This window comes from Peromyscus maniculatus, chromosome 8 (genome assembly GCF_049852395.1).
Source record: "Peromyscus maniculatus bairdii isolate BWxNUB_F1_BW_parent chromosome 8, HU_Pman_BW_mat_3.1, whole genome shotgun sequence".
Classification (NCBI taxonomy): Eukaryota; Metazoa; Chordata; class Mammalia; order Rodentia; family Cricetidae; genus Peromyscus; species Peromyscus maniculatus.
This window is the reverse complement of record NC_134859.1, coordinates 63907664-63934552: the sequence shown is the minus strand read 5'-3', so window position 1 is coordinate 63934552 and position 26889 is coordinate 63907664. Positions and strand designations below refer to the sequence as shown.

The following is a 26889-nucleotide window of genomic DNA, read 5'->3' as shown; positions in this document are numbered from 1 at the left end:
TAGAATACACAATGAAAGGTGTGGGCATAAGAGGTCTTTATTTTCACCAGAGGGGCCAGGCAGGGGGGCAGGGCAACATCCAACCCCCAGACCAGACATGCAGCATTCACATGCAGAACAGCTACACAGGCTGGGGCGGGGCCAGGAGTGGGGACTGGGACCATGGGACACCCTTGCACCCCTACTAGGATACTTGGGCATTGGGCTCTTCTGCCACCAATGGTGCAAAGACACAGAAGATTTAGCTGCTTCCCATGGCTAGAACCCCACCGTGCTGGCCCAGAAGAACATGGCATAGAGTGAGGTTTGGCCAGTCTACAGCACTTGGTTCTCTTAGGGTTGGCACAGCCTTGCCTCCTGGGAGAGCCCCGTGCCCAGGACAGCGTAGCACTGGCAGGAAGAGCCATAGACTTTCCTGTCCCCAACAGAGCTAGACACTGACCTGGGAAAGACTTAGCGGAACTGGACAGAGACCCACCCCACCAGTCAAGGACAAGCCAGTGAAGGGGATGTCCCTGAGCACGAGCAGGGCCTCCTAAGGCAGTAGTAAACTGAGGGAGCCGCTAAGACAGGAGGCCTTGCCTCTGTGCCGCTGGGATGCGGGGGAGAGGGGCAGGGATACAGCGGGCCCGGGCCTGGGGTGTGTGCAGGGCATTACTCTGGGCCCAATAGGCCATGGCCACTCAAGCCTCAAAGGGCAGGAGTGTGTGGGTTGTGGGCTTCCTGTAACAGAGTTTAGGAAGTTCAGACCAGGAGAAAGGAGAGTGAGTGTCCCACCCAGAACCCTTGTACCCATGCTGGGCTCTGCCAGGGCTAGGGAAGACAGACAGAGACATGTAGAATTGAAGGCACCAGGATTCTGAGGAGCAGTGGGGCCACTCCTTACAGACAGACAGTGATTATCATAAACAACTTCATCTTCAGCTTGAACTATCTGATGTGTGTGGAGGTGAGAAGAAAGGGGGGAGAGAAACAGATAGCCAGAGGAAGAGGCACATATGGCAGAAGAGAAAACACACTAGATGAATGTGGCAGTTGATGGGAGGGTGTGGGAGAGAGAGGAAGAAAGGGCTAACGGGAGAGGAGGGAGGCTCGCCAGAGATGGCCTGAACACGCAGCAGTTCTGGTCCCTGCAAAATAAGGCACCAGAGTAGTAACGTCCTCGTTGTCCCTGTGATGTTAGGAGGTGCTGGGAAGGTGGGCAGCTGCTGAAGGCCGTGCGTCTGCAGGGGCCTCACACCTGTGCACCAGTGGCGTTCTTGATCAGGGGTATCTGCAAGGATGAAAGACGACGTCGATGACGGAATGAGGGCTGCTGCCCTGAACCCATCCGCCTGTGCAGTCCCGTGGGCTGCCTAGGACTCCCACCGAGGGAAGGTACACACCTTGGAGAGGTCCACACCGGTGAGGGCATGCACAGAGGCAGGCAGCTCTGCCAGCAGCCGGCTCACTTCTGATGTCACCTTGCTGTTGTCTCCACTGAGAACGACAATCTCATCGACTTTGGTCAGCGGGGCGGAGATTTTGGCAGCAATCTAGGAGGTGGGGTGTTTGGCATTGAGACAGTGCTGACTCTGTTCGTCTGTCCTGTCCTGTACTTCCCCCTCTTCTCCATGTCACCCACACCCAAAGCAACCCGGACAGCAAGGGACGGCCACAGAGGCCCATGAGCCAGAGTCTGGGCCTGCCAGAGGGTCCCTGCCTGCCCGCTGAGTGTTTTCATCATACCCTCCAACAGAGTGTGGATGTTACAGACTGGGCCCAGAGAAATCCTGACACTTGCCCAGTGGTCAAGCAAGGAGACCAGAACGTTGAGTGCACACTTGGGTGGGAGGAGAGAACCTCACCTGGGGAAGGGCCTCCAGCACCAAGGCCATCTTGGCCGCGTCCCCGTACTTCTGGTAGGCCTCAGCCTTAAGCTTCATCCTCTCAGCCTCGGCCTTGCCCATTGCCTCAATGACTGCTGCCTCTGCCTCTCCGATTTTGCGAATCTTCTCAGCTTCTGCTTGTGCCAACAGGACTTGCTTCACCCTGAGGGAGCCCAGGCCAGGCAGATCAGTTAGTTAAGAGATGCTGGGGCTCTCTTGAACCTTACCTGGGGCCCAGCACACCCTCTAGCTCTCTGCTCTGGGGGCTGTTAGGGACAGGAGACACTTGAGGAGGAAGGCCTGTCCTGCTAGCTCTTGTGGAACACAAGCCACCAGTTCCCAGCTGCAAGTGGGAGGGACCGACGAGGAGGCCTCTGTGCTGAGCACTGTCCCGGACACCCTGGACTCTTAGCTTACTGAGGAGTCCTCCAGACAACAAGCCTGGGCACTTATCTGCTTCACAGAAAGGGGCAGACTTGGGCAAGCTGTTGTTGGGAGCATGGAGAACACTGGTGGCGGGGCAGCCTGATTAGCCTGCCTGCCGGGCCCAAGCGCTCACTTCTCGCCCTCAGCAATCTGCTGGATGCGGTGGGCCTCTGCCTCTGCAGGGCGGCGCACGGTGGCGATGAGCTCCTTGTCCGTGCGGAGGATCTCCTGGGTCTCCACAGCGATCTGCTTCTTGCGCTGCACTACTTCAATCTCAATCTCTTCCTGCCGGATCTTCTGCTGCTCTCGGGCCCCCTGCAGCTCGTAGGCCAGCTGCGCCTCAGCCGTCTGTAGCAGGAGGACTGGCATGAGAGGGTGGACAGCGTACCCTGAGGCCTGAGCCCCGTGCCTGGGGACCTCGGGCTTCTCACCTTCATGTTGACCTCTTCGCTGAAGGCTGACTTTTGCAACTCAAAGGCTCTCTTGGAGTCGGCAATCTTGGTGTCTGCCATGAACTTCACATCTAGCATCTCCTTCTTGCACTCAGCTTCCTGGGAGTAGCAAGGGGGTGGTGGTGTGAGGGTTAGCTGAGGGACCACAGGGCCATCCACCCTGAGCTCCCAGTCCTGAGGCATGCAAGGGAAAGCCTGCATACCCGGATGCCCGCGTCTCGTTCTGCCTCTGCCACACCAATGTCTGCATCTCTCTGTACCACAGCAGTCTGTGTCTTGCCCAGGGAGCTTAGATAGTCTACTTTGTCATAAACGTCCTACGGAAGGAAGGAGGCACAGCTGTCCCTGGGAACAGTCATAGGTCCAAAGGGTGGCCCTCCTACCAGGCACCCATCTCCCAGATGGACACAAGGGTATAGCCTTCCTAGTACACCTTACCTTGATGGTGAAGCTGAGGATTTCGATGCCCATACGGCCAACATCGGGGGCTGCCACTTCCCGGACCAGCTTGGCAAACTGGTCTCGGTCCTGATAAATCTGTTCCACAGTCAGAGTCCCTGAGGGACAGAAGGAGCATAAACCAATCTCCAGGGACTAGCCAGCTGAGAGAGGGAGGAAGCATTTGAGGGCAAGCCTGGGTGCATGCAAGGGTCAAGCAATATGAGCTGGATCTTCCTGAAGTGCCTTTTCAAGGGTTTAACTCTGAGCCTCCTTGTGTAGGGACCAGGGTGAATGAGCGAACGTGTCCCAAGCAGTACCAGATGTCTGAGCAGTCTGCCACCGCCACCTCAACGCCCTTCCTCTCCAAGTCCCCATTTAAAAAAAATTTTTTTTTCTTTTGGTTTTTCAAGACAGGGTTTCTCTGTTTAACTGCGCTGGCTGTCCTGGAATTCTCTCTGTAGACCAGGCTGGTCTCGAACTCAGAGATCTGCCTGCCTCTGTCTCCCGAGAGCTGGAAGTAAAGGTGTGCACTTCTACCACCTGGTAATGGTGGCTTTTTAAATTTAATTTTAATTTTTTTGAGACAGAGTCTCTCTGCAGAGTCCCTGGCTGGTCTTGCACTATGTACAGCCTTGACCTCACAGAGATCCAGCTGCCTCTGCCTTTAAAGTGCTGGGATTGAAAGCGTGCGCCACAACCTATTCCAGCACGTGATGGCTTTTTAAAGAACCCTGGGTTCTAAAGACTGAACATCTTCTTGCTTGTAGACAAGCACTTTACCAATGGAGCTATTTCCCCAAGCCTGTTTTCTTCTCCTTCTAGTGTTGGGCATCAAACACAGGGCCTTTTGCATGCTAAGCTTCATCACTGAACCACACCTTCAGTCCACCTCGAGTTTGGAAATTAAAAACTTAGAAAATGTTTTAGCTCAAACCTCAGTGGGACAGGCTCCCGGCCCAGCCATGCACATGTTCTGGCCCTGGCTCAGAGGCTGGGCAGGGCCTCACCAAGGATGGAGCGTAGATGCCCTTCCAGGGTCTGTAGGACGACGTTCTTAATGTCCTGCACATGCTTGCCCAGGAACTGTTCACAGGCCACGGCCAGGAGTTCCTTCTCGGTCATGATTTTCACCTGCCAAGGACACAGAGCGCCGAGTCAGCTGGAAGGCAGACAGAGGCCCAGGCCCTGAGCTGCAGAGGCTGGCTGACAGCTGTGCTCACTCCCTCCTTGTCAGACTGCTTGGCCCCGGGACTGCAGAGGGGCCTTCTGAGACCCCTGAAGGGAGAGCGGCACCACCAGGAACTCTTACACTGAGATTCAGTCTTCACTGGTGGTCCCAGGTCCTGATCTGGCCTCTCCCACACCCATTTCCCCACCCTCCAGCCCACTGTTTTCACACCAGCCAGCTCTTCCTCTGCAGCCTCCCCAGAGATGGAAAAGCCTCAGGCTTAGAGGCAGGAGTGTGAAAAGGAGAGTGAGCAGTAAGGACACAGACAGACAGACAAATGGAGTTGGAAAGACCCTAGACAGGGCAGGAGACAGTTCCTCAGGGTGTAAATGACAGTGGCTTTGCCTCTCCAGGTGTTCTGTCAACTCCCTCATCAGAGACAATAACAGGGAGAGAACCTCACTGCCCTGTGAAGTTGACGGTGGGTTAGGGTGGGACACCCCTCCCAGGCCCCAGCCGAGGAGGTCAGGAGGTCGACAAGCAGCTCCTAGAATACCCAGAGGCCAGAACTCCTCGGCCTCACAGTCTCTTCCTCTGAGCTACCCAGGGAACAAGGGAGGCCTGAACCCTGGGGTCCGTTGGGTCCTATGCCTGTAAAAAATGAGGGTGGGTTAGTAGGACAGGAGCCCTCAACACTGGTTTTGTCTTGAGAGGCCACTGGGGAGAGAAAGAGTGTCTGTTAGTTTTGCGGGAGGCCACTGGGGCCAAGTGGGCATGTTCCAATGATGGTCCTGGTGCAGCGGTGACAGTTCTGGAGAGAGACATCCCCTGGCTGCTGTCCTCTCCTCCTCCCCCAAAACCCGCAATGGGGACGAGGCACCTCAATGGACATGCGTGGGGCTGCTGAGTTACTATACCTGGGCGACACCAGTCACAGTTAAAGCTACCCCCTCGGCCGTCTCTACGTCCTCACAGCGGGGCTGCAACGTCATAATCTCTAGGGAAATCCTGCCAAGAAATGCAAAACAGGGACATGGGTCTGGGGGCCCAGGGCTTGGGGTGTGGAAGAGTCCAGCATCTCACTGCGCCAGCCGGGACAGGCCAAAGGTCCCGGTGAAGAGGAGCCTTCAGCGGTATGTAGCTGGCTGTGTGTGGAGGGAGGGGAGGGGCAGGTGGCTCCAGGGGAAGCAGGTAAGTGGGTGACATATGTATACATATGTGTTATGTTGTTATGTTTATCATCCTGGCTTGAAGTGTAAGGGAAATCAAGCAAGAAAGAGGAGGCTGTGGCGCTCTGGGGCTGATGGGCACAGGGAGAGCCTAGGCAATAGCAGTATGTGTGTGTGTGTGTGTGTGTGTGTGTGTGTGTGTGTGTGTGTGTGTTCTAGAACAGAAAGCGGATGCTGGGCCTCCAGACTGTCATGAAGGCTGTGCGTGGGTGTCACCTCAATGTTCCCCAGGGGTCCCTCCTTACTCCCTGGGTCTACTCAGTACCTCAGTATGCCTTAGGAGGCTCTCTAGAAAGCTCTGCCTACTGGACAGGCATGCTGAGGGTATGCCCACAGTTAGGCCAATATATAAATAACCCTACACTTGCCCCTTGCCAGGGAAGCTGTCTGGCCCTTCTCCTAGGCTACAGGTCATGACTTGAAGGACACCCTTTGGTACTGGGAAATGCAGCCTGGAGTTACACTAGCATGATCACCCTTAGAGAGAGCTGTTGTCCCTAACAATGTGACTCCCCGTGTCTTCCTTTACCTAAGCTAAAAAGGGACCTGGGCATTGCCAGAGGTCTCAAGTATAGTGCTGGTATAGAAGGAATTACGGTTGCTGAGGGAAGCCTGGACACTACTTGTACCACACAGGGGTACAGACCTCTGTACTGGAGCCTGTCTTTCTCATGGGTGCAGAGGCTAATGGATGAGGATGTCCTTCCTCGCTGGAGCTGGTGGGACGGGCAAGGAACAAAGTGGGGATGCTGGGTTTTTGCCTGAGAAGGCTGCAGGGCAACTTAGTGTTGAGGAAAGAGAAGGACAAGGTGCCGTTCAAACCTCTCCAGCCTGGGGAGCTACTGGCAAGAGCTGGTCGGGGCCTCTGATGGGCACTGCCTCATTCCCAGTTCCTGAAACTAAGACAGTGCACACCAGAGCTGACACATGAAGCAAGGAAGACAGGAATCTGCCTGCTACGGAGAAAAGCTCTTGGAACTGCTCAGCAGTCTAGCCAAGCTATGGCTGCAGGACAACCACGGGGACCCGACAGAACCTGCAGACCCCGAGTGTTCTCTACGTAGCCTTCCGGGGCAAAGGCAGGGAACCTGGGGATCTACCTGAATCTACCCTGGCACCTACAGCAGCAGCAGAGTGGGGCGGGGGAGGCACACTCTCAGGAGGAGATTCCATCCAGCTTCCGCCTGCCAGGCCCCACAGGGCAGGAAGAGAAGGTTAGACACAGAGGAGGAGGCAGGCGGGTTATTACCTGTGCAACCCCTGTTACGAATAGCGGGACCCCCTCCGACGTCTCAATATTCTCACAGCGACACAGGATGGTCATAACCTCCAGAGACAGTCTGAGGAGCAGCCGGGGGCGGGGGGGGGGGGGGGGGGGAGGAAGGGGAGGTAGGGCAAGGTGGGGACAGGAAGGGTAGGAAGGGACACAGTAAACACACATCGTGGTTACCAGATAAGCACGGATGCCTGACACACAGGGCATGGTGTGGTGTTCTCAATACGTCCACCCGCCCCCGCCAGCTCCGTCTAAGGCTGCAAGGAACACAGGAACCCCCTTGCTGGCCTGAGGCTTTCTAGCCTTTCATCTTGGCCCCACCCCCTCTTCACAGCAGAGCTGCTGGGCTGGGGGAGAGGTCGGCTTGTGTCCAGAGCCCAGGGGCCTATGCAGAGAGCACCCAGGTTGCAACAATGTCACTTTTCAAGACACTCCTGCCGTGATCTGGGGAACTTAGCCTTATCTCCACCCTCCTAACAGGGAAACCTGTTTCCAGAAGTCAGGATGAGGTGGCCACTCTGGGAATTAACAAGCCACAGCAAATACTTAATCCTGTTTGGGGAATGGACCCTCAAGGTTGGGGTTAATATCACTAAAAGGCAATTTAGATCTAGGATATCTCAAGGAAAATCTGGAATGTCTGACTGGGAAGGGGGACCAAAGAAGGCCGGGGAAAAAAAGAATACTTTTGCAAGAATATTCAGAGACTGATGAGTGATGATGGGATGATAGTATGTGGAATCCCAAAGTTGGGGATGGGCAAAGAAAAGAGTACTAGTAAAGAAAACAAGTGGGCGGTGGTAAAGAGTACTAGTAAAGAAAACAAGTGGGTGGTGGTGGCGCACACCTTTAGTCCCAGCACTCGGGAAGTAGAGGCAGGCGGATCTCTGAGTTGCAGGCCACCCTGGTCTACAGACCGAGTTCCAGGACAGCCTGAGATACACAAGAAACCTGTCTCAACCAACCAACCAACCAATCAACCAAACAAACAAAAAAGAAAAAGATAAAACAGTGCCTGTAGGCTGGGAGATTCACTCCAGCTGTGTGCACATGTGCAGGGCAGTGGTACAGGCAGAGGCAGGCTATAGATAGTGTGAATGGGTTCCTTAAACCCAAGGAAGGGCAAGCAGAGGTTGAGAGTCAAGGGGCAGAGGCTGGTGGATGGGGTGGGAAGGCTGGGGAGGGACAGGCCGCTCTCAAAGCTGCAGCCTGGGGGCTCTGGGCATGCAGATGTGCAAAGGTTGCCTTCAGTTGATCCCTTCATACTGGCACCCCCAAGCCCAAGAGGACGACTTTTTACATTTTTTTCAGTGCTGGGTCTGGAACCCAGGGCCTTGAACATGCTGGACAAATACTAAACCGCTTCACTACACCTTGACCTGGCTCAGACAGGAACCCAGCAGAGCCTTCTTCTGGGAAAGGAGGGAGGGAAGGAAGAAGAGGGGAGGAAGGGAGGGTGAAGGAGGGAGGGAGGAAGGGAGGGGGGAGGGAGGGAGGCTGCAGCTCAGATGCCAGAAGTACAAGAATTCCTCAGGTAAGGGAAAGAGCTATCACATAAGGGCCTCAGGAATACAGAGGATGCTGCAGCGAAGAAAAGCCAGAGGATTCACCTGCCTTGAAGAAGGATGACCAGTATCACAGCTGAGTGACGGACACCAGCTGTGCAAAGTTCTCCAGAAGGAGGCTGAGTTACAGGCCTGATTCTTTCTTTCTTTTTTAAACTTTATTTTATGTGTGAGGGTGTCAGATCCCCTGGAACTGGAATTACAGACAGTTGTGAGCTGCCATGTGGGTGCTGGGAATTGAACCCGGGTCCTCTCGAAGAGCAGCCAGTGCTCTTGACCGCTGGGCCATCTCTCCAGCCCTCTTCTTTCTTTTTAAAGACTTTTACATTTTATTTTTATGTTTAGAAGTGTCTGCCTGCATGTAGGACTGTGTATCATGTGTGTGCTGGTTCCCAAGGAGGTCAGAAGAGGGCATCAGACCCCTTGGACTGGAGTTAGGGACAGTTGTGAGCGGCTATGTGGGTGGTTAGGATTGAACCTGGGTCCTCTGCGAGAGCAATACATGCTCTTTATGTTCTTTACCACCGAGCCAACCCTCTAGCCTCACTCCCCTTCTGTTTAAGAGTCTACAGCCTAGCCTGCTAGTCAAGAACTCTCTGTAGCCCAATTCTATGTTGAACTTTAGGTCTAGTCTCTAGAGTTGGCCACCACACTAGGTTAGAGGCCTCTGCTCTGACCCAGAAGGCTCCTGCCAGGCTAGGGAAATGAAGGTGGCCAGCTATGGAGATGTCCCACACGTGGGCTAGGGGCTGGAGAAGGGGCAAACTCTAGAAAGGAAAAAAGAGGGAGGAAGCTGTAGGTGAAGCCTGCTCACCCAGAGGGAGCATGGTGAACTTGAGGTCAGCTCTCACCTCCTACCTGCTGTCTGTCAGGGAGACTTAGCCTTCCTGTCTTGGAGCTCTGTTCCCTGGGGTAAGGAGGAGGAGACCTGAGATGGAGAGAACAGGAACACACGGCCATTGCCTCGGCAACAGCTAGCCGTACTGGACCAATCTCTGGCCAGGTCTAGCTGTCTGGGCCTTTGGAGGGTGTTCCCATGCCTTCTGGCAGGCTAGCTGATCCAGCCAGGTGTGCCTAGGACTCTTGGAAGTGGAAACTGTAACTGATTACGACATTGATGGTCTTGGGGGAGAAGAGTCCCTCAGGATCCCCTTAGGTAGGGAAAATAGAGTAAAGGGGAAGACAGGAGAGTGGAGGGGGTTACTGGGAATCAGTGATGTTAGAAAGTCATGCTTCCCATCCCTCAGCCTTAGGATGCCACAGACACCCAAGCACCAGCAACTTCATGCAGACATGGGGCTCTTTGCTGACTGGTGGGAGCTGGGGAGGGGGATTTCTGCTGGAATTTCCATTGCTACCTCCTTGGGATACCAGCTCCATATTCTACCATGAGGAAAGGATGGTGGCTGGAATGCTCCTGGGTTGTAGGCACTGATGCAGCGGGGAAGCTGGATCTGGCCCTGTGCTGAGCTCTGGAGGCACCAGCAGGGAGAACTGGAAGGTGGACACTACGGGAAACCAACACTTCTCTGCCTTTATTATGTTTATTATGCTTCAGCCTGGAGATTCTCCATACTGACTTAGGATTCCAAACTGTCTTGCCAGACCCCAGCAGAAAGTTCTTATATCCCTAGACCACTGCTGTTACAGATCACATCTGACTGTACATCCATTCTGACTCTGGTGGGAACTGCCCCTAGGCGAGTACAGGAGAGGATGGATGTAGATCCTGCCTGATGTTTCCTCCCTCTGTATACCCCTTTCAAGTAGTGTATAATTAAGACTTTTTTGTTTGTTTGAGACAGGGTTTCAAGCAGTCCAGGTTGGTCTCAAACTCATATGTAGCTCAGGCTGGCCTTGAACTCCTGATTCTCCTGCCTTCACTTCCCAAATCTGTGCTAGCATGTCAGGTATAATTAAGATCTTTTTGAGCCAGGGTCTTTCTGTGTACGCCAACCTGGATTGGAACTCCGTAGCTTAGGCTGGTGCCGCATTTATGACAGTCCTTGACCTCAGTCCTCCTGAAGGCTGGGCTGGCAGACGTGAGCCTGGCAAGCCTTTCTGAGTCACTGAGCTAGCGTACAGACACTAAGATCCCGCCTGGGTGTGACCTGCAGTCTTTGGGACAGGAGCAGAACCACTTCCGATAGGAAAGAACACTCAGTAAATGGAGGGGAGGGCTGTGCTGACTGTTTCCTGTCAAACTGACACAATCCCAGACACACCCGGAAAGAGGAGATCTTAATAGAGAAAATGTCTCCGCAGACCGGCCTGTAGGCAAGTCTATTGGGTATTTTCTTGATTTTTAATTGATGTGCGAGGGCCCAGCCCGTTACAGGGGTTGCCACCCTGGCCAGGTGGTCTTGGATGGTTAAGCAAGCCATGGGGAACAAGTCGGTAAGCATTCTTCCTCCATAGCCTCTGCATCACTTCCTGCCTCCAGGTTCTTGCTTTGCGTTCCTGCTCTGTGACTTCCTCAGTGATGGAGTGTGACCTGAGAGTTGTAAGCTGAAATCATTTCCCTCTTCCCCAAGTGGCTTTTGGTCATGGTTTTTATTACAATTTAAAACAAAAACCAAAACCAACAAAGACAGGCTGACAGGACAGATCTTCCTGGTGTGTGCCTCCTTTATCCCTGCGCAGCCCATTTCTGTCTCTCCTCACGGGGCCTCCTCCCCCAAGATGGAAGGTGGGATGGGAGATGCTCTGTCTGGCTGTGTGGTGAAAGGAGCGGGCCCACTGGACACCCCCTTCCTGCCCACCAGGATGACAGACGCCAAGCCCCTAGGCCCTTACCTTTGAGTGTCCGAGATACACCACCAGGCCCAGGCCCAGCCGCCAAACACATACTGTTTATAGTCGGAGCCACAGCAGCCCCCTGGGGAGCAAAGCAAACCACCGCTGGTCAGTCAGTTCTCCGTCCACCTGCCCTCCACCCCACGACTCTGGCCTGTTTTACATATTAAGTATTTTTGTTTGGTTGTTTTTTATTTTTATTTTTTTCCCTTTGAGACTGGGTTTCTCGGTGAAGCCCTGGATGTCTTGGAATTCACTCTATAGATCAGGCTGGCCTCGAACTAAATATTGTTTTCAAGTGACATTGATTTGTGTGTGCGTGAAGGTGTGCCACAGCCTGTGTGTGGAGGTCAGAGGACAGCTTGGAGAGGCTGGTTCTCTCCTTCCCCCGTGTGGGTTCTGGGGACTGAACTCAGGTCATCAGGCTTTGCCTACTGAACTCTATGAACTGGCCTTGAACTTTCAGTGACCCTCTTGCCTTAGCCTCCTGAAGGACCAGTTACAGATAGGAACCACAACTCTGGCTTTGTTTTTTTATTTTGAAACTGGGGCTTACTATGTAGCCCAGGCTATCCCGAATCCTCCTGCTTCTGCCTTCCCAATACTGGGATTACGGGGTGTGTGTGTGCGTATGGCACCACACCCAGTTTAACTCTGGCCTTTAACTGCTCTGAGACTTGACAACTGCTACTGTTGGTGGTCAGTGCTGAGATTACACATAAATGCAAGACAAGTTCTCCGCCTTCAGGGTAGAACCTGGTTTTTGTTTTTTTTAATGATTTATCTATTTTTATTTCATGTGCCCTCATGTTTTGCCTGCTTGTATATCTGTGTGAAGGTGTCTGATCACCTGAAATTGGAGTTACAGGCAGTTAAGAGCTACCATGTGGTTGCTGGGAATTGAACTCAGGACCTCTGGAAGAGCAGCCAGTGCTCTTAACCGCTGAGCCATCTCTCCAGCCCCTAAAACCTAGTTTTTAAGACAGGCAATTTGCAACCAGGATGGTGGTGCACACTTTAAGCATTGGGAGGCAGAGGCAGGCAGTTCTCTGTGAGTTTGAGGCCAGCCTGGTCTACAGGGAAAGTTCCAGGACAGCCAGGGCCACACAGAGAAGCCCTGTCTCTAGGGAAACAAAACAAAACAAAAAACCAATCAACTAACCAAATAAAAACTGGAAAAGACAGGCAATCTGTGTCAAAAGGATAACCAATGGAGTATTTTGGAGTGTAAGTGCTTCAAGAGGACAGACCAAATGAATGGACAGGAAAAGCTTCTATTTTAATTTATTCATTCTACCAACAAATAGAGAATCTGTTTCCGTGCTAGGGAAATAGAGATGAAGATAAAATCTTTTTTTTTTTTTTTTTTTGGTTTTCCAAGACAGGGTTTTTCTATATAAGTCTTAGCTGTCCTGGAACCTGCTCTGTAGACCAGGCTGGCCTCCAACTCACAGCAATCTGCCTGCCTCTGCCTCCCAAGTTCTTGTAAAGGTGTGCGCCACCACTACCGGGCTAAAATCTTACAGGAGGAGGCTGGAGAGACGGCTCAGTGGTTAAGAGCAGGGGCTGCTCTTCCAGAGGACCTGGGTTCGATTCCCAGCTCCCACATGCTGGCTCACAGTAACTCCAGTCCCAGGAGATCCAATGCTCTCTCTGGCACCAGGCACACACATGGTACACATGTATACATGTTGGCAAAGCATCCATACACATAAAATAAAAATTAAAAAGCCTCATAGGAGGTAAGACTGGAAGAAGCATATCCTGGGAGGATCATATCCTGAGGCTCACTCACCACTGTGAGCCAGATGGAGCGGGATAGAGGGGCAGCCCTCTGGGGAGAGGGTGGGGGAGGGAAGTCTTAGGAGTCCAGGCAACAACCAAGCTGTGCTTGACAGATCTGTCTCAGAGGGGCTGGTGTTCTGCTCCCAAAGCCCAGAGCACTTAGAATCACCTTGTTTCCCTTGTGGGCACAGGCAGGGAAGTGAGGCCTGAAAACTAAGGCCAGCTTGTAGTAGTGAGATAAGGGGAAGACTTCAGAAGGAGAGGCTCCTGAAAGCTGGCGGTGGTCATGCTTAGCATGTTCTCTGCTCAGAAATGAAAAAAAAAAAAAAATCAATTGCTGAAATTCTCATGGTGAACTCCTGCTACTCATCCATTTCAGGCACTGTTAGTAAAAGCTGCATGGAGAGTTAATGTACTGTGCAAAGAGACACACAGGAAACATGAATCAAAGGAAACAGAATTTTGGAGTTTAAAAAAAAAAAAGAGTTTGGGTTTTCATGAAAGCTTAAGGATGTCTGCCTCCCGAGGGTAAGGGTCTAGTAGATTTTTGTAACTGGTTATGCTGTCTCTGAGGACCTGTCTTACCACCACCACCACCACCACCAACAACAACAACAACAACTACAAAACAAAACAGACACAAAGACTACTTTTCTGAAGGAGGAAGAGACTGAGGTTAAGAAAACAGACTGGAGAGCTCCTGCAGTAACCCAGGCAAAGCACATGGCTGATACAAGTGTAACTTCTGGTGCAGGATTTTTTGTTGTTTTTAAAGACAGAATCCCATTGTGTAGGCCAGGTGGCCTGGAAGTGACTATAGAGACCAGGCTGGTCTGTAACTCCCAGAGATGCCTATGATCGAATGTGGAGTTTCTGAATGCCAGTCAAGCACTCTACTACAGCCCCAGTTTCTGGAGCATTCTATGGTGCACAAAATGGTAGCTACTAGTCACGTGTGGCTGTTGAACACTTTAAACATGGCTTATATGAATCTTACTATGTCTTTTCAATGCTGGGGGGAAAATAGGGCCTTGCACAAGAGTGCTGTGGAATAATCCTCTGTACACCGTGAAAATGTGTTGCTCTCTCTGTTAATAAAAAGCTGACTGGTTGATAGCCAGGCAGGATTTTTGGGACAGAGAGAATGCTGGACGCAGAGAGATGAACGCACCGTGTTGAAAGAAGGTACTGCCACGTGGCAGAGGGTAGGTAAGAAATATGGTTAATTTAAATGTAAACATTAGCTAATAAAAGCTTGAGCTATATAATTAAAATTAAGTCTCTGTGTCAGTTATTTGGAAACTGGCGCGGGGGAAAGAAAAGTCCACCTATACAAGAGCTGTATCTCTAGTACCCTTGCATATTTTTGTGTGTGCATGTGGGTGTACTTACTTATTTGTGTGTACACCACTACACCCAGTTTATGCAGTACTGGGGCTCAAACCCAGGTCTTGAGCATGCTAGGCAAGCACTCTGGGCTACAGCCCCAGGATTTGTCTGTTTTGGTTTTAGGCAGGGTCTTACTACATGGACCAGGCTGGCCAGCCGGCCTCAACTCAGAGATCTGTCTACTTCTGCCTCTTGAGCCTGAGATTAAAGGAATGCACCAACATACCCAGCTTTTTTTTTCTTTTTTCTTCAAATATTTACTTATTTATTTTTTGTTTTTTCAAGACAGGGTTTCTCTGTGTAGCCCTGGCTGTCCTGGAACTCACTCTGTAGACCACGCTGGCCTTGAATTTACAGAGATCCGCCAGTCTCAGCCTCCTGAGTACTGGGATTAAAGGCATGTGCCACCGCTGCCTGGCTTCCAGGATTTATTCTTATTTATTTATATTGTGCATGTGAGGGCAGGCATCCTTAGGGACCAGAGTAGGGTGTCATAGCCTCTAGAACTGGAGTGACAGGCAGTGGTGAGCTGCCTGATGTGGGTGCTGGGATCCAAACTCTAGTTCTCTAGAAGCAACAGTGCTCTGAAGCACCAGACCATCTCTCCATCCCCCCAAACCACTGCCTTTTGTGTTTTTTTTGGAGGCAGGATTTTATTCTTTAGCTCAGTCTGGCCTTGACCTCATGGCCTGGGCTAAGTCTGGTTTTCTGGAGTGGAAATACCTGTCTGCAGGGCTGTCCCTGTCCCGGGTGTGTTGTGAGAGAGGCCTCAGAGGACAGGCAGTCACTCTGAAACCCGAACCATCTTGGGATCAAATAAAACTGGAAGAGAGTCAGAAATCACAACTCCCGCATCTTCTGGCCCGGCCAGGGCTGGGACACGGCTGCCTTTGACCAGCTTTAGGAGACTTCTCAATACACTGCGGAATAGGCAGTAGCTGTGGGGGACCCGTGGGACAGGGTGGTGGGTGTCTACCCTTTACCTTTAATTACTCTTTGGCCTTAGGAGCGTCTGTCACAGATCATGCTTGGCTGTAGCCGAGGGCAACATGCCAGGTTCCCAGAGGCAGTAACAGGAAGCTGGGACATGGCAAACTGCCCCTACTCCCAGCAGCCTCTTAGCCCAAGCACCATTGTGTGTGTGTGTGTGTGTGTGTGTACACTTGTCCATGCAGGCTCATATGAAGGCCAGAGATTGGCACTGGAATGTCTTACCTCAAACACTTCACCTTCTTTATCTCTCCCTCTCTCTCTCTCTCTCCATCCATCCATCCATCCAGACACCCTCACCGACTCCAAAGCTCACTGTTTTAGCTAGGTTGGCTGGCCGTGGAGTTACACCTCCTCCTGTCTCTGCTCCCCAACACTAGAGTCACTAGCGTTACAAGCAATGCTGCAGCACCCACTTTTTCCATGGGTCCTGGGTAGGGTGGGTAAGACATTTCCCGTTGGGCCTTCTATGCAGCCGGTTGTTTGTTTTTACAGCAGGGTTTACTATGGCGTTCCAACTGGCCTGGAACTTGCAGTGAATACGAGTTCTCCTGTCTCCTCAGTGTTGGCATTACAGGGATGAACCAGCATGCCTCGTGAACAAACCCTTTTAATAATCCAGCTGTATCTAAGGACTCATTCTAAAAATGTCTATACATGCATCAAATCAAATACCTAAGAAAAAATAACAGAAGCTAATGAACTGCTAGAAAAACAAAATAGACAATATATGAAAAAAGCTTTTTTTTTTTTTCTTCCTTTTTTTGAGACAGGGTTTCTCCATGTGGTTTTGGTGCCTATCCTGGATCTTGCTCTGTAACCCAGGCTGGCCTCGAACTCACAGAGATCCACCTGGCTCTGCCTCCTGAGTGCTGGGATTAAAAGCGTGCACCACCACCGCACGGCTAACAAGGTGCCCGCAGCTTCGGGGTGGTAGGTAAATATCCGCCGTAGGATCCTGGCTTGTGCTGACACAATCATAGGAAATATTAACTATCAGTTATGGTTCCCCCTTTCCCAATGGAAAGTTTTTCCTTAAAATTTTCTTTTCTTAAGCTGGGCATGGTGGCATACACCTGTTACCCTAACACTTAAGAGGCAGGTGGATCTCTGTGAGTTGGGAGGCCAGCCTGATCTATGTAGTGAGATCCTGTCTCAAACAAACAAACCCTAAAACTTTCCTGTTTTCTCTTCTGTTCCTCTTGTCTTAATCACCTATGTGCCGAGATTACGCTTGGGTGTTCATCACTGTAATTACTGGTGCTAAGATTTAACTCTTACATGTGCTAGGCAAGTACTCTGCCAGTCACACCCCAGCCTCTCCTCAATTTTTTTTAAAGACATTTGTGTCTTTTTATTAATTTAAAAAATGGTTTATTTTTATTTTATGTGCATCGTGTTTCACCTGCATGGATGTCTGTGTGAGGGTGCCAGATCCCCTGGTACTGAAGTTACAAACAGGTGTGAGCTGCCATGTGGGTGCTTGGAACTGAACTTTGATCCTCTGGAAGAACAGCCTGTGTGCTCTTAACTGCTGAGTGATCTCTCCAGGCCTCCTTTAAAATGTTTTTAAGGTAGGAATACACACACACACACACACACACACACACACACACACACACACACACACACACACAAAGGCCTCATGTAGCCCAAGCTATCCTCCAACTCTATATGCAGACAAAAATAACATTAAACTTCTGATTCTCTTGCCTCCCCACCCCCACCCCAAGTGCTGGGGTTAGAGATATGCTTTGGCCTTGTGCACAATTAAGCTACACCTCCAGCCCTAAACAAATAAAATTTCTGACACTAGAAGGAGAAAGCAGTTGTGTGTTACAGAATGATGGAGGGAGGCTGGACAATAACAAGGAATGTAAAAGAGGACCACCGGAATTAACAGCTTCTCCTGAAACATGGCCAAGCGCCTCTGGACTTAGACGCAAGTTCAAGGGACACACAGACCAGAGGGGGCGGTCGCTCTGCTCTGTTCTGGGAATCCATTCAAAAGAGGGCACTGGGGGGCTGGAGAGATGGCTTAGTATTTAAGAGCACTGACTGTTCTTCTAGAGGACGCAGGTTCAATTCCCAGCACCCACATGGAGGCTCACAACTCTCTGTAACTCAAGCATGTGGAGCACAGACTCATGCAGGCAAAACACCAATACATATAAAATAAATAAATAAAACTTAAAAAAAAAAAAAAAAAAAGAGGGCACTGAGTCTGGCATTACCTCAAGTCCCAAGGTACTATTATGCTAAGACACCCCCTCCCTGGTCCTCCAACCCTGTGCCCATCCTTGATTCTCAGAACAGTTCCCAGTCTAGCACTGCATTGCTCTGGCCTGAGAGCAGGCCACCGAGAAAGTAGAAAATGTGCACAGCAACCCATCTCGGGGCCTCCGCTCACCTCGGAGTCGCCAGGCTTTCCATAGGGCAGAACCCAAGCTTTGGTCTCCTCAGCCCAGAGTCTGGGCTTCCTGAAAAATCGTAAGAAAAAGTGCAGTGCAGACTCTGGTTTTGTTTGTCTTTGAGATTTTTTTCCCCCTCGATACAGGGTTTCTCTGTGTAGCCCTGTCTGTCCTGGATCTCGCTCTGTAGACCAGGCTGGCCTCAAACTCACAGAGATCTGCCTTTGCCTCCTGAGTGCTGAGACTAAAGACATGTGCCACACTACCTGTCTTTGAGATTTTATTTTACTTTTGTGTGTGTAGGTTTTTGCCTGCATGTGTGTCTGTGCACCACTTGTGTACAGTGTCAAGGAGGCCAGAAGAGGGTGTCTGGCCCGGGTTTGGAGGTGGAGAGCTGCTGGCTGCAGTGTGGGGGCTGGAAATGGAACCCTGGTCCCCTGCAACAGCAGGAAGTGCTCTTAACTGAGCCATTTCTCCAGCCTCAGACTTCGGTTTCTTCTGATTTATTCGTTGAAAACAATTTTCATTTCTATGTTCTGACAGCCCTGGCTATGGCCTCAAACTCAGAGATCTGCCAGACTGTGCCTCCCAAGTGCTCGGGATTAAAGGCGTGTGCTACCATACCCATTGAAAGAAAACATTTTCAGCATTGTGTGTGTGTGTGTGTGTGTGTGTGTGTGTGTGTACATGCGTGTGGATCTCTTACAGTAGTGGGTTCCTTCCTGAGTCCTGGGGGTTATACTCAGATCATCAGGCTTGGTGCAATCTCCCTTACCTGCTGAACCCCAGATGCTGGTGTCTAGAAGCCTTCTAGGCCTGAGGAGTGCGGCACAGTGATTGACCAGCATGAGTTGAGTTCTCAGGGTTTGGTTCCCAGCACCATAAGCACACTCACACGAAACCAAGCTGGGTGTGGTGGTGATCCCGTCAGTGGGGAGTCAGAGGCAGGAAGATCACTGCAAGCTCCAAGTCAACCTTGTTTACACAGTTCCAGGCAGGGGCACCAAGAAAGTCTTTCTCCCAAAACAAAGAAACACCGGCTGAAGATATGGCTCAGAGGTTGAGAGCACATATTGCTCGTCCAGAGGATCCAAGTTCAATGCCTAGTACTTATGTCAGGTGGCTCATAATCATCTCTAACTCCAGCTCCAGAGGGATTCAACACCTGGGGCCTCTGTGGGCACCTGCACTCACCTACACATATCCCCAGACACACAAACACACTTAAAAATAATAAAAGTAACCTTCCAAAAAAAAAAAACAAAAACCACCAAACCCAAACAACAACAACAACAAACTAGCCCCTCCCCCCCAAAAAAAACCTGGAAACCCAAACCCACTCAAATTATTATACGGCTCCAAAAACCATCTTTAGGTATGGGTGGTGGGGGGAGACGAGCCTGGGCTTTCGGATGCCAAAGTTGGCCTCTGTGTGTTCCCTTCTAACCCCGACTTCTAGTCTTTAATGAGATGGGGTATCGTATTTCTCCCACTGGGGCAGGGTCCGGGTTGGAGACTGTGAGGATGTCTCAGTAAAGAGACTGATTTTGAGATCCCAATCTGAGGGCCCAGTGGATTCATTACCACTCCCCAAGAATGGCAGCCAGAAGCCCTGGCTCGGGGCTTCTACCTCCCCTTTTGGCAGCCAGCCTTGGTAATTCTGCATACACGCTGAAAATCAGTGCTGATGGTGGGAAGAGATACAGCGAGCTAGCATGCAACAGGACCCCAGGTAGCTTTAGCTGCCTCCTAAGACATCCTAATATACCACCTACATAAACATCAGCCCTAAGGCTCCCAATGCGGTAGTCCCCCAGCCCCACCCAGTCAAAGCTAGAGCGTGCAGCATTTTGTAATCTAGAGCTCTACAGGCCAGAGCCCGGTTACCCAACAGTAGAGGCCGCACCAGCGTTTCCAGGGCGCTAGGTCGATGCCAGTAAGTCCTGGCAAGCCCCAGCCTGCTCGGAATTAACGGGTCTGCCTTACCCGGAAAAGAGGAACCCGTGCCTCCGGCCCTCCCGGCCAGGCACCTGCCTTCCAGAGCTACGCGACCGTGCACTGGGACCCACACACATTAGAAGCCCCCAACCCACCGCGGAGGAGAGGAAGGGCTGAGCGCCCGAGGCCACGCCGTGGGGAGGGATACCGCTCTTGGGGGGCTGGCTTCGGGGCGGCCCCGGGGTCCCGCACCCTCGGCCGGCCTCCCCCGCCCTCCCCGTCGCCTCACCTGAGACCACCAGTGCCTCGTTGGGCCCTACCGTGTGGCAATTGCCCATGGCGCCGCAGGTAGGCAAGCAGGCCCTCGGTCTGCAGTGACCCGGAGGGCTGTGGCGGGTCCGCAGCACCGGCCGCGCCCAGCCTATCCCGCCTCCCCCCGCGTCGCCTGCCTACGCCCCTCCGCGGCTGCGGCCCCGCCGGAAGTGTGGCGGCGGCGGAGGGCGGGGCCGGCGAGTGGAGAGAGGCGGGAGCCTGCGCGTCTGTGGTCAACTCGCTTTATTCCAGGGGGCTTGGCCCCCCTAGCACCTTTGGGGCCCATCAGTAGTAGTAACTCCTTGAGCGGCGTCCCCTCGGGCACCTGCCTTACAGCAGACCCCGGGGCTCAAATAACCAGTCTCTGCCCTGAGTCCTTTCCTAGTCCTGCCTCGGTAAAATGGGGGTCAAGGAACTACCTAGCTAGAAAGTTGCAAAGGGCTCCCTTGGTTCAGGAACGTTCAACATCAACAGTGCATCAGCGGCAAAGTCCCCAGCCCTTCCCCGGGGCGGATCATTATTCAGGGAAGAGCCCAGAAACCGGAAAATCAAATTCCAAAAGCAATCCAGTGTCTTGACATATCATCCCTGGACCTGGGATTACTGTCCGTTTTAGGAAGTAGTACTTATTTCCTTTCACTAGGAAAAGGGCTGTTTAGGACATAAGAGGTCCCCAAACTGAACCACCAAGGTAAATGTGGCAACCCCTCCGTGGCCAGGCACACAGCTGAGGTTTTGAGGGGTCCTACTGCACTACAGAAGCATTCTAGCCGACGGGTTAGGAAAGTTAGTGTGTAGGCTCAGCCTTCATCTGAATTCTTCGCTGTGTCAATGTAGACAAGTCTGGTGAGCCCTGAGAGCTCTGAGAAGGTCCAGAAACTGTGGTTTTCTCAGAGCTGGGGGCATCCAGAGAAGATGGGGCCCCTAGATCCTCCTGAGGTCGGGGCTCTTCATCAGGGCTATCATCATCCTCTCCAGGCCCAAGCCCTGCCAGCTTCTTGGTAGCTTTCCATAGCCTGTGGGCAGCCTGGTCATCTCTAGCAGCTGGGGAGACCTCCTCCACACGGCAGTTGGCAAAATATCTCCCACTGAGGGGCTCAATGCCCTCCTGCAGAGCACAGTACAGGGGTGTCTGGGCACCCCCTTGAGGGGCCCGGAGTACCAGCCAAGCCAGTGGGCGCAATATAGGACACAGCCATCCGGGGAGGTGACGCAGGAAGAGCTCGGAGTTCACAGGTCCTGTGGAGGAAGAAAGAAGAGCTGTGGAGGATCGCCGTGGGGCCCCAGGGAAAGCAGGTTAGTACCAATCAGGTATTCAGGGACTCCACGAGGTGACTTAACCCATTTCCTACCGGAAGCCTGTACTACCATCCTAATGGCCTGAACATTCCCATCCCCCAGGCTGTGTCCTCTGCTGCCCAATCTCCATCATTCATTCATCTTTTTTGTTGTATCTCCCGCCCCGCCCCCCCCCCCCCACAGAGGGTTTCTCTGTGTAGCCCTGGCTGTCCTCCAATTCACAGAGATCCGCCTGCCTCTGCCTCCCGAGTGCTGGGATTAAAGGCGTGCGCCACCAAGGGCTGGCTTTAACCATCAGTTTTTAAGCACCTTGGGTCTATCAGCCACTGTTTTGAATGCCAGGGATCTGTAATTGAAATAAAAGCTTAATAAAGGTTCCTAGTAGTACTGCTACTGTAATTACAAAGGAGCCTTGGGCAGTGGTTTTCTCAAATGCAGTTTGGAGAGCTGGGCAGGACAGATGTTGTTGGCCTATTATAACCTAGTGTCTAAAGATGATCATGATTCACGGTCTTTTAAAGACCAGTCATTTTACTCAGAGTAAAATAGTCAAGTGGACCTTCCAACCCTTCAAACTCAAGCCCATCTCTGTGACCTGTCTCTTCCCTGTCATCCCACTCTCTCTGTTCTCCTCACAGCTATCCTACAGCACACCAGGAACTTCTGCCTTTGCGTCTGCTGATTGCTTTCTGAGCTTCAAAGATCCCTTTATCTCATTCAGATCCGTGTTCAATTCTTCCCTTTACAAACCTCTTCCTTGACTGTCACTGACAAAAACAAAACATCCTGAGAACTCTAGACCTCTCTTATGCCTCCCTTCCTCATCATTTTATTATCACCTGTCACTGGATAGGAGGGTCAAGTCTTTGGTTTTTGTTTTTGTCCAGAGAGACAGGGTTCCCACTATAGAGCTCTGAGTGCTGGGATTAAACATTCGTGCCACCACACCTGGCAGATCTTTATTTTCCTTTGCATAATTTTTAGGTCCTGGAGATTGAACTGAGACCAAGGTTGGCTCACTGCTTTTGTTCCAGCACCATAATGCCTATTGTATAGCGGCTGCCACAAAGAAAGGGCTCCTTGACTAAATGGTAATTTATCATCATCACCATCATAACTTTTTTTTTTTTGATGGTGTTGGTGATCAAACCCAGGGTCTCAGCTTGACATGTGGCCTACACTTGAAATCTAAGCATGAGGCAAGACAAATAGGGTAAATTTGGGGCTTAACTGAGCTACATACAATGTCAGGCCAACCTGAGCTCCAGAGTAAAACAGTGTTTCAAAAAAAAAAAAAAACAAACAAACAAAAAAAAAAAAAACAAAAACAGGGCTGGAGAGATGGCTCAGAGGTTAAGAGCACTGACTGCTCTTCCAGAGGTCCTGAGTTCAATTCCCAGCAACCACATGGTGGCTCACAACCATCTGTGACAGGATCTGGTGCCCTCTTCTGGCCTGCAGTCATACATGCTGTATACATAATAAATAAATAAATCTTTAAAACAAACAAACAAATAAATAAATAAATAAAAAACAAAAACCAACGAACCAGGGGCTAAAGAGATGGCTCAGTGGTTAAGAGCACTGGCTGCTCTTGTAGAGGATCCAGGCTGGTTTCCAGCACCCACATGGATGCCCACAGCCATCCCTAACTCTTTACAGTTCTAGAGGGTTCTGGCCTATACAGGTACCACACACACACATGCCAAAAAAACACTAATATACACACATTAAAAAACAAACAACAACAACAAAAACTTGCTGGGTGGTGGTAGCGCACACCTTTAATCCCAGCACTCAGGAGACAGAGGCAGGCAGATCTCTGTCAGTTCGAGGCCAGCCTGGGCTACACAGTGAGTTCCAGGACAGGCTCCAAAGCTACACAGAGAAACCCTGTCTCGAAAAAACAAAAACAAAACAAACAAACAAAAAAACAAAATGAAGCCAGGCATGGTGACCCACACCTTTGATCCCAGCACTCTGGAGGCAGAAGCAGGTAAATCTCTGAGTGTTTGAGGACAGCCAAGGCTACATAGTGAGACCCTGTCTCAAAACAAAACAAAACCAACAAATACCCAAGTAAGCAAGCAAACAGTACAAACTCAGGGCCTTACCTCTACTAAAGCAAGTGTTCTACCACTGAAATGCAGCGCTAGCCCTCAGAGTTACTATCAAGGTCTTGTTCTTTTTTTTTTTTTGAGCTGAGGATCGAACCCAGGGCCTTGCTAGGCAAGCGCTCTATCACTGAGCTAAATCCCCAACCCTAAGGTCTTGTTCTTATTCCCCACCTGGTCAGCATCCAAGCTTGTAGGTAGGAAAGGAAGAAAACAGGTGAGGGGAGAGCCTGGTTCCAAGATCAGAAAGGAACAGGTTTCTCCCTGACAGTGTTTCCATCCTGTGACTCAACAGACTGGGGACTAGCACAGGTAACGGTACACAGATGACAGGCAATTGAGAGCAGTCAGGCCTCACCTGGGTGGGCCGCATAGCAGGTAACCCCAGTGCCCTCAAGCTGGGTGGCAAGCTCCCTGGCAAACAGCACATTGGCTAGTTTGCTGTCAGCATATGCCCGAAGCTCCTGCTGCCAGCCCACCACTGGGCAATCCAGACGTGTGAAGTCGAGGCGACCGCGCCGGTGGGCGGCCGAGGACACTACCACCACACGGCTGGGGGCACATGACTTCAGGCGGGGTAGCAACAAGTGTGTCAGCAGAAAGGGCCCAACGTGGTTCACTCGCAACAGCAGGTTAAAGGCCTCCCGAATCCGGCCACAGGAACTGATCCCTAGGGCAGAAGCCAGGCATGAGTTGCTGTTTCAGGGAATCCCCATCTGCGAGACGAGTCTGCTGGCCCCTGGTGAGGTCAAGCTTACCTCTCCAGGCCACCAGCCACCCCCCTGCAGGGCCTGCTGCTTCTCACCTGCATTGTGGATGAGGATGTCCAGCCTTGGCTCAGAGCTCAGGAAGGCAGTGGCAAAGGCCTGTACTGAGGCCAGACTGGCCAAGTCCAAGGCCATGAAGATGATCTCATTGTTTCCACTCTCCTGTGGAGCAGCAAGGGCTAGGATTGTTACCAGGTACCTCCCTCCTTCTCCCTCTTCCAGGCATCTGAGAGCCTACCCACTATGACTAAAACCTGTCCCAGTGCCTCAGAGTGTATGTAATGGGTGTGTGGATTCAAATCTCAACTTTGCCTCTAACTAGAGTGCGACTTCAGATAAGATACTTAATCTTTTTGGGTCTCTGTTTTCCCACTGTAAAATGAGATGATGATGATAATGATGATGATGATGATAATATAGTAAAACTTTCTACTGGAAGAAAAAGAATTGTGAAGATTAAGTCAGATAAAATACATGTTATGTCTGGTGTGGTGGCATACACTGGTTATCCTAGTTACTCAGGAGTCTGAGGCAAAATGATCATGAATTCAAGACCTGCCTGAGCTAGAGTTAATGTAAAATATTACATGTACATGTACAATATTCAGTCAGCACTGTGCAGATATTTGCTATTATCATCTCCTCTCTCTGTTATCATTTATCTTAAAATCTACTACATACAGCCTATCGCCTGTTGTAGACAGCTTCTGCTCTGTAGCCCAGGCTGCCTTGGAACTCATGAGTTCCCTTCCTCAGCCTCTTCTGCTGGAATTACAGGTGTGCACCATGACCAGCTGTAACGAGTTGTCTTTCTTTCTTTCTTTTTTTCTTTCTTTTCTTTTCTTTCTTGGGTTTCTCTGTGTAGCTTTGCGCCTTTCCTGGAACTCACTCTGTAGCCCAGACTGGCCTCGAACTCACAGAGATCCGCCTGCCTCTGCCTCCCGAGTGCTGGGATTAAAGGCATGTGTCACCACTGCCAGGCTACAAGTTTTCTTAAGAGACTTAACCCGCCCCCCCCCCTTTTTTTTTTGAGACCGGGTCTTACAATGTGGTCCTAGCTGGTCTTGAACTCACAGAAATCCACCTGTCTCTGCCTCTCAAGCACTAGGATTAAAGGTGTGTGCTGAGACCGGCCCTCTTACTCCTGTCCTCTGCAGTCTGGGTACCACACAGCTAGGAGTACTTCATTCCAAAAAGCCATCGGGATGGTCGGTCCAGAGCCTACTGAAGAGTCTTCTCGGAGCTCAGCTGTCTTAAACTCCTCGATGGGATCTGTAAAGGCCTCCAGAAGCTGGCTGTGGCTCAGAGCCCCTTTAGGACATTGCTCTTCTCATCCCCCGCTCCCTAAATCAGACTCTCTTGTCTCAGGGCATTTGCACCTGCTGTTCTTTCTGGGGCTCTTCATTAGCCTAACCATTTCCTTCCTTGTCTTTCCAGTGCCCAGGATGGCCTTGAGCTCCTGGCCCTGGGCTGGGACCACACCTGGCTTCATTAACTCTTTCTGATCCTTAACCATCTCAAGACTAGCGACTCCTTTCTTCTGTACGTCTCCTCCGGGATTTGGTTCTGATGTTCCTCCCCTGTGTGTCCCCACATCCTCTTCAGTGTTTAAGAGGCGGTGCGGCTCTCTCCTCTCTGATCTCGATTCCTCGAGTCGCTCTGCTCCGCCCTCCGTGTCCCAGGCTCACCGCGCCCCGCGTCCCCCGGTGGCCTCACCTGACGGAGGTCGAAAGCGGCCGCCTCCCCTCGCTCCCGGCTGCGGCAGGCCAGCACCACGCGCGCTCCCCGGCGCGCCAGCTCCAGCGCTGTCATCTTCCCGATGCCGCTGTTAGCGCCTGCGGGCGGCGGGCGGGAGCCAGCTGAGCCGGTCGGGCCGCGGCCACCCGCCCGGCCTCCCCGCCGCCCGCCCGCGCGAACTCACCCGTGACCACGGCCGTGCGGCCCCGCAGGCTGCCGATGCCGCCGCACGGTGGGGCCTTCACCAGGTTGTAGTAGACAAGCACGTAGGCGCCCAGCAGCAGCCCGGCGCCCAGCAGCAGCGTCTCCATGCCGGCTGCGCTCCCGACTCCCGCCCGGGCCTCGTCGCTCCCGCTTCGGCCTCGCGAGGGCGGCGGCAGGCGGGAGGTTGTGCAGGGGTGTGCGCGCGCGCGCGTGGGCCGTGCGAGCGCCCCCTAGGCGTGCGTCTGCGTGCCCTGGCGGCGTGCCTGGGCGAACATCTTTGGGGCCCTGGGAGCGCCCCCTAGGCTCGTGAACTCCCCGGAGCGTGTGCCAGGTAGGTACAGGAAACATGTGCGTGAGGGACTGGTGGGTGTGTGCATGCCCGTGGCCTTAAGATCACCGCTCAGGGTTTGGGCGTGCTTCTGGATTCTGGGCGCGCGCCGGTGTGAGAGCACTGCGTAGGCGTCTGTGCCCATGGCGGGAGTCCCTCCAGGCTGTGCCTGCATCTGTAGTCTCCACCAACGCGTGTGACTGAATGAACATCTCTGTTTACTCTAGGTGTGAGTATGTAGCTCAGTGTCTCAGTCTGGAGTCCTATGTACATGAATGAGCCCGTGTATTTGGAGTCGGTCCTGGATGCTTTCCCTTCAATGAACCGATTCTTTAATTTCTCATCCTTTCATTATCCCAGCCTGCAGCTTCTAGGACTCTCCCGGTTCAGGCCA

The 26889-nt window shown here is 52.0% G+C and overlaps 2 protein-coding genes across 10 annotated transcripts; both read right to left on the bottom strand.

The window, feature by feature from the left end:
- Positions 1–19: 19 nt before the first annotated feature.
- On the bottom strand, positions 20–20223 carry Flot2 (flotillin 2). Of its 9 annotated transcripts, none has more exons than XM_076542944.1 (12): positions 20024–20203; positions 11222–11303; positions 6834–6924; positions 5273–5363; positions 4195–4318; positions 3185–3303; positions 2950–3063; positions 2726–2845; positions 2428–2642; positions 1848–2031; positions 1386–1535; positions 20–1273 (listed from the first exon to the last, which is right to left on the bottom strand). In XM_076542944.1, exons 4-12 carry the CDS (start codon positions 5345–5347, stop codon positions 1235–1237), a joined length of 1140 nt encoding a protein of 379 aa, XP_076399059.1. In that variant the 5' UTR covers positions 5348–5363; positions 6834–6924; positions 11222–11303; positions 20024–20203; the 3' UTR covers positions 20–1234. The 9 variants fall into 9 exon arrangements, with proteins under 9 accessions (XP_076399059.1, XP_076399061.1, XP_076399060.1 ...); XM_076542946.1 differs by having other exon boundaries at positions 20055–20162; XM_076542945.1 differs by lacking the exon at positions 20024–20203 and adding an exon at positions 13176–13308.
- A 48-nt stretch (positions 20224–20271) lies between these two features.
- Positions 20272–26373, bottom strand: Dhrs13 (dehydrogenase/reductase 13). The gene is made up of 5 exons (XM_006977452.4): positions 26148–26373; positions 25943–26061; positions 24265–24388; positions 23818–24129; positions 20272–21285 (listed from the first exon to the last, which is right to left on the bottom strand). The coding sequence occupies exons 1-5, from the start codon at positions 26272–26274 to the stop codon at positions 20834–20836; spliced, it is 1134 nt and encodes a 377-aa protein (XP_006977514.1). The 5' UTR covers positions 26275–26373; the 3' UTR covers positions 20272–20833.
- Between the last annotated feature and the right edge of the window lie 516 nt (positions 26374–26889).

Coding starts and splice junctions, on each gene's coding strand:
- Dhrs13 (XM_006977452.4), bottom strand. CDS start 26,274: ATGGAGACGCTGCTGCTGGGCGCCGGGCTGCTGCTGGGCGCCTACGTG. Junction 26,062..26,147: donor CCGCACGGCCGTGGTCACGG/GTGAGTTCGCGC, acceptor CGCCGCCCGCAG/GCGCTAACAGCGGCATCGGG. Junction 24,130..24,264: donor CATCCTCATCCACAATGCAG/GTGAGAAGCAGC, acceptor CTTCTGCCCTAG/GGATCAGTTCCTGTGGCCGG.
- Flot2 (XM_006977453.4), bottom strand. CDS start 20,072: ATGGGCAATTGCCACACGGTAGGGCCCAACGAGGCACTGGTGGTCTCA. Junction 2,643..2,725: donor GCGAAGAGGTCAACATGAAG/GTGAGAAGCCCG, acceptor CTCCTGCTACAG/ACGGCTGAGGCGCAGCTGGC. Junction 2,032..2,427: donor CAGATTGCTGAGGGCGAGAA/GTGAGCGCTTGG, acceptor GGGCTCCCTCAG/GGTGAAGCAAGTCCTGTTGG.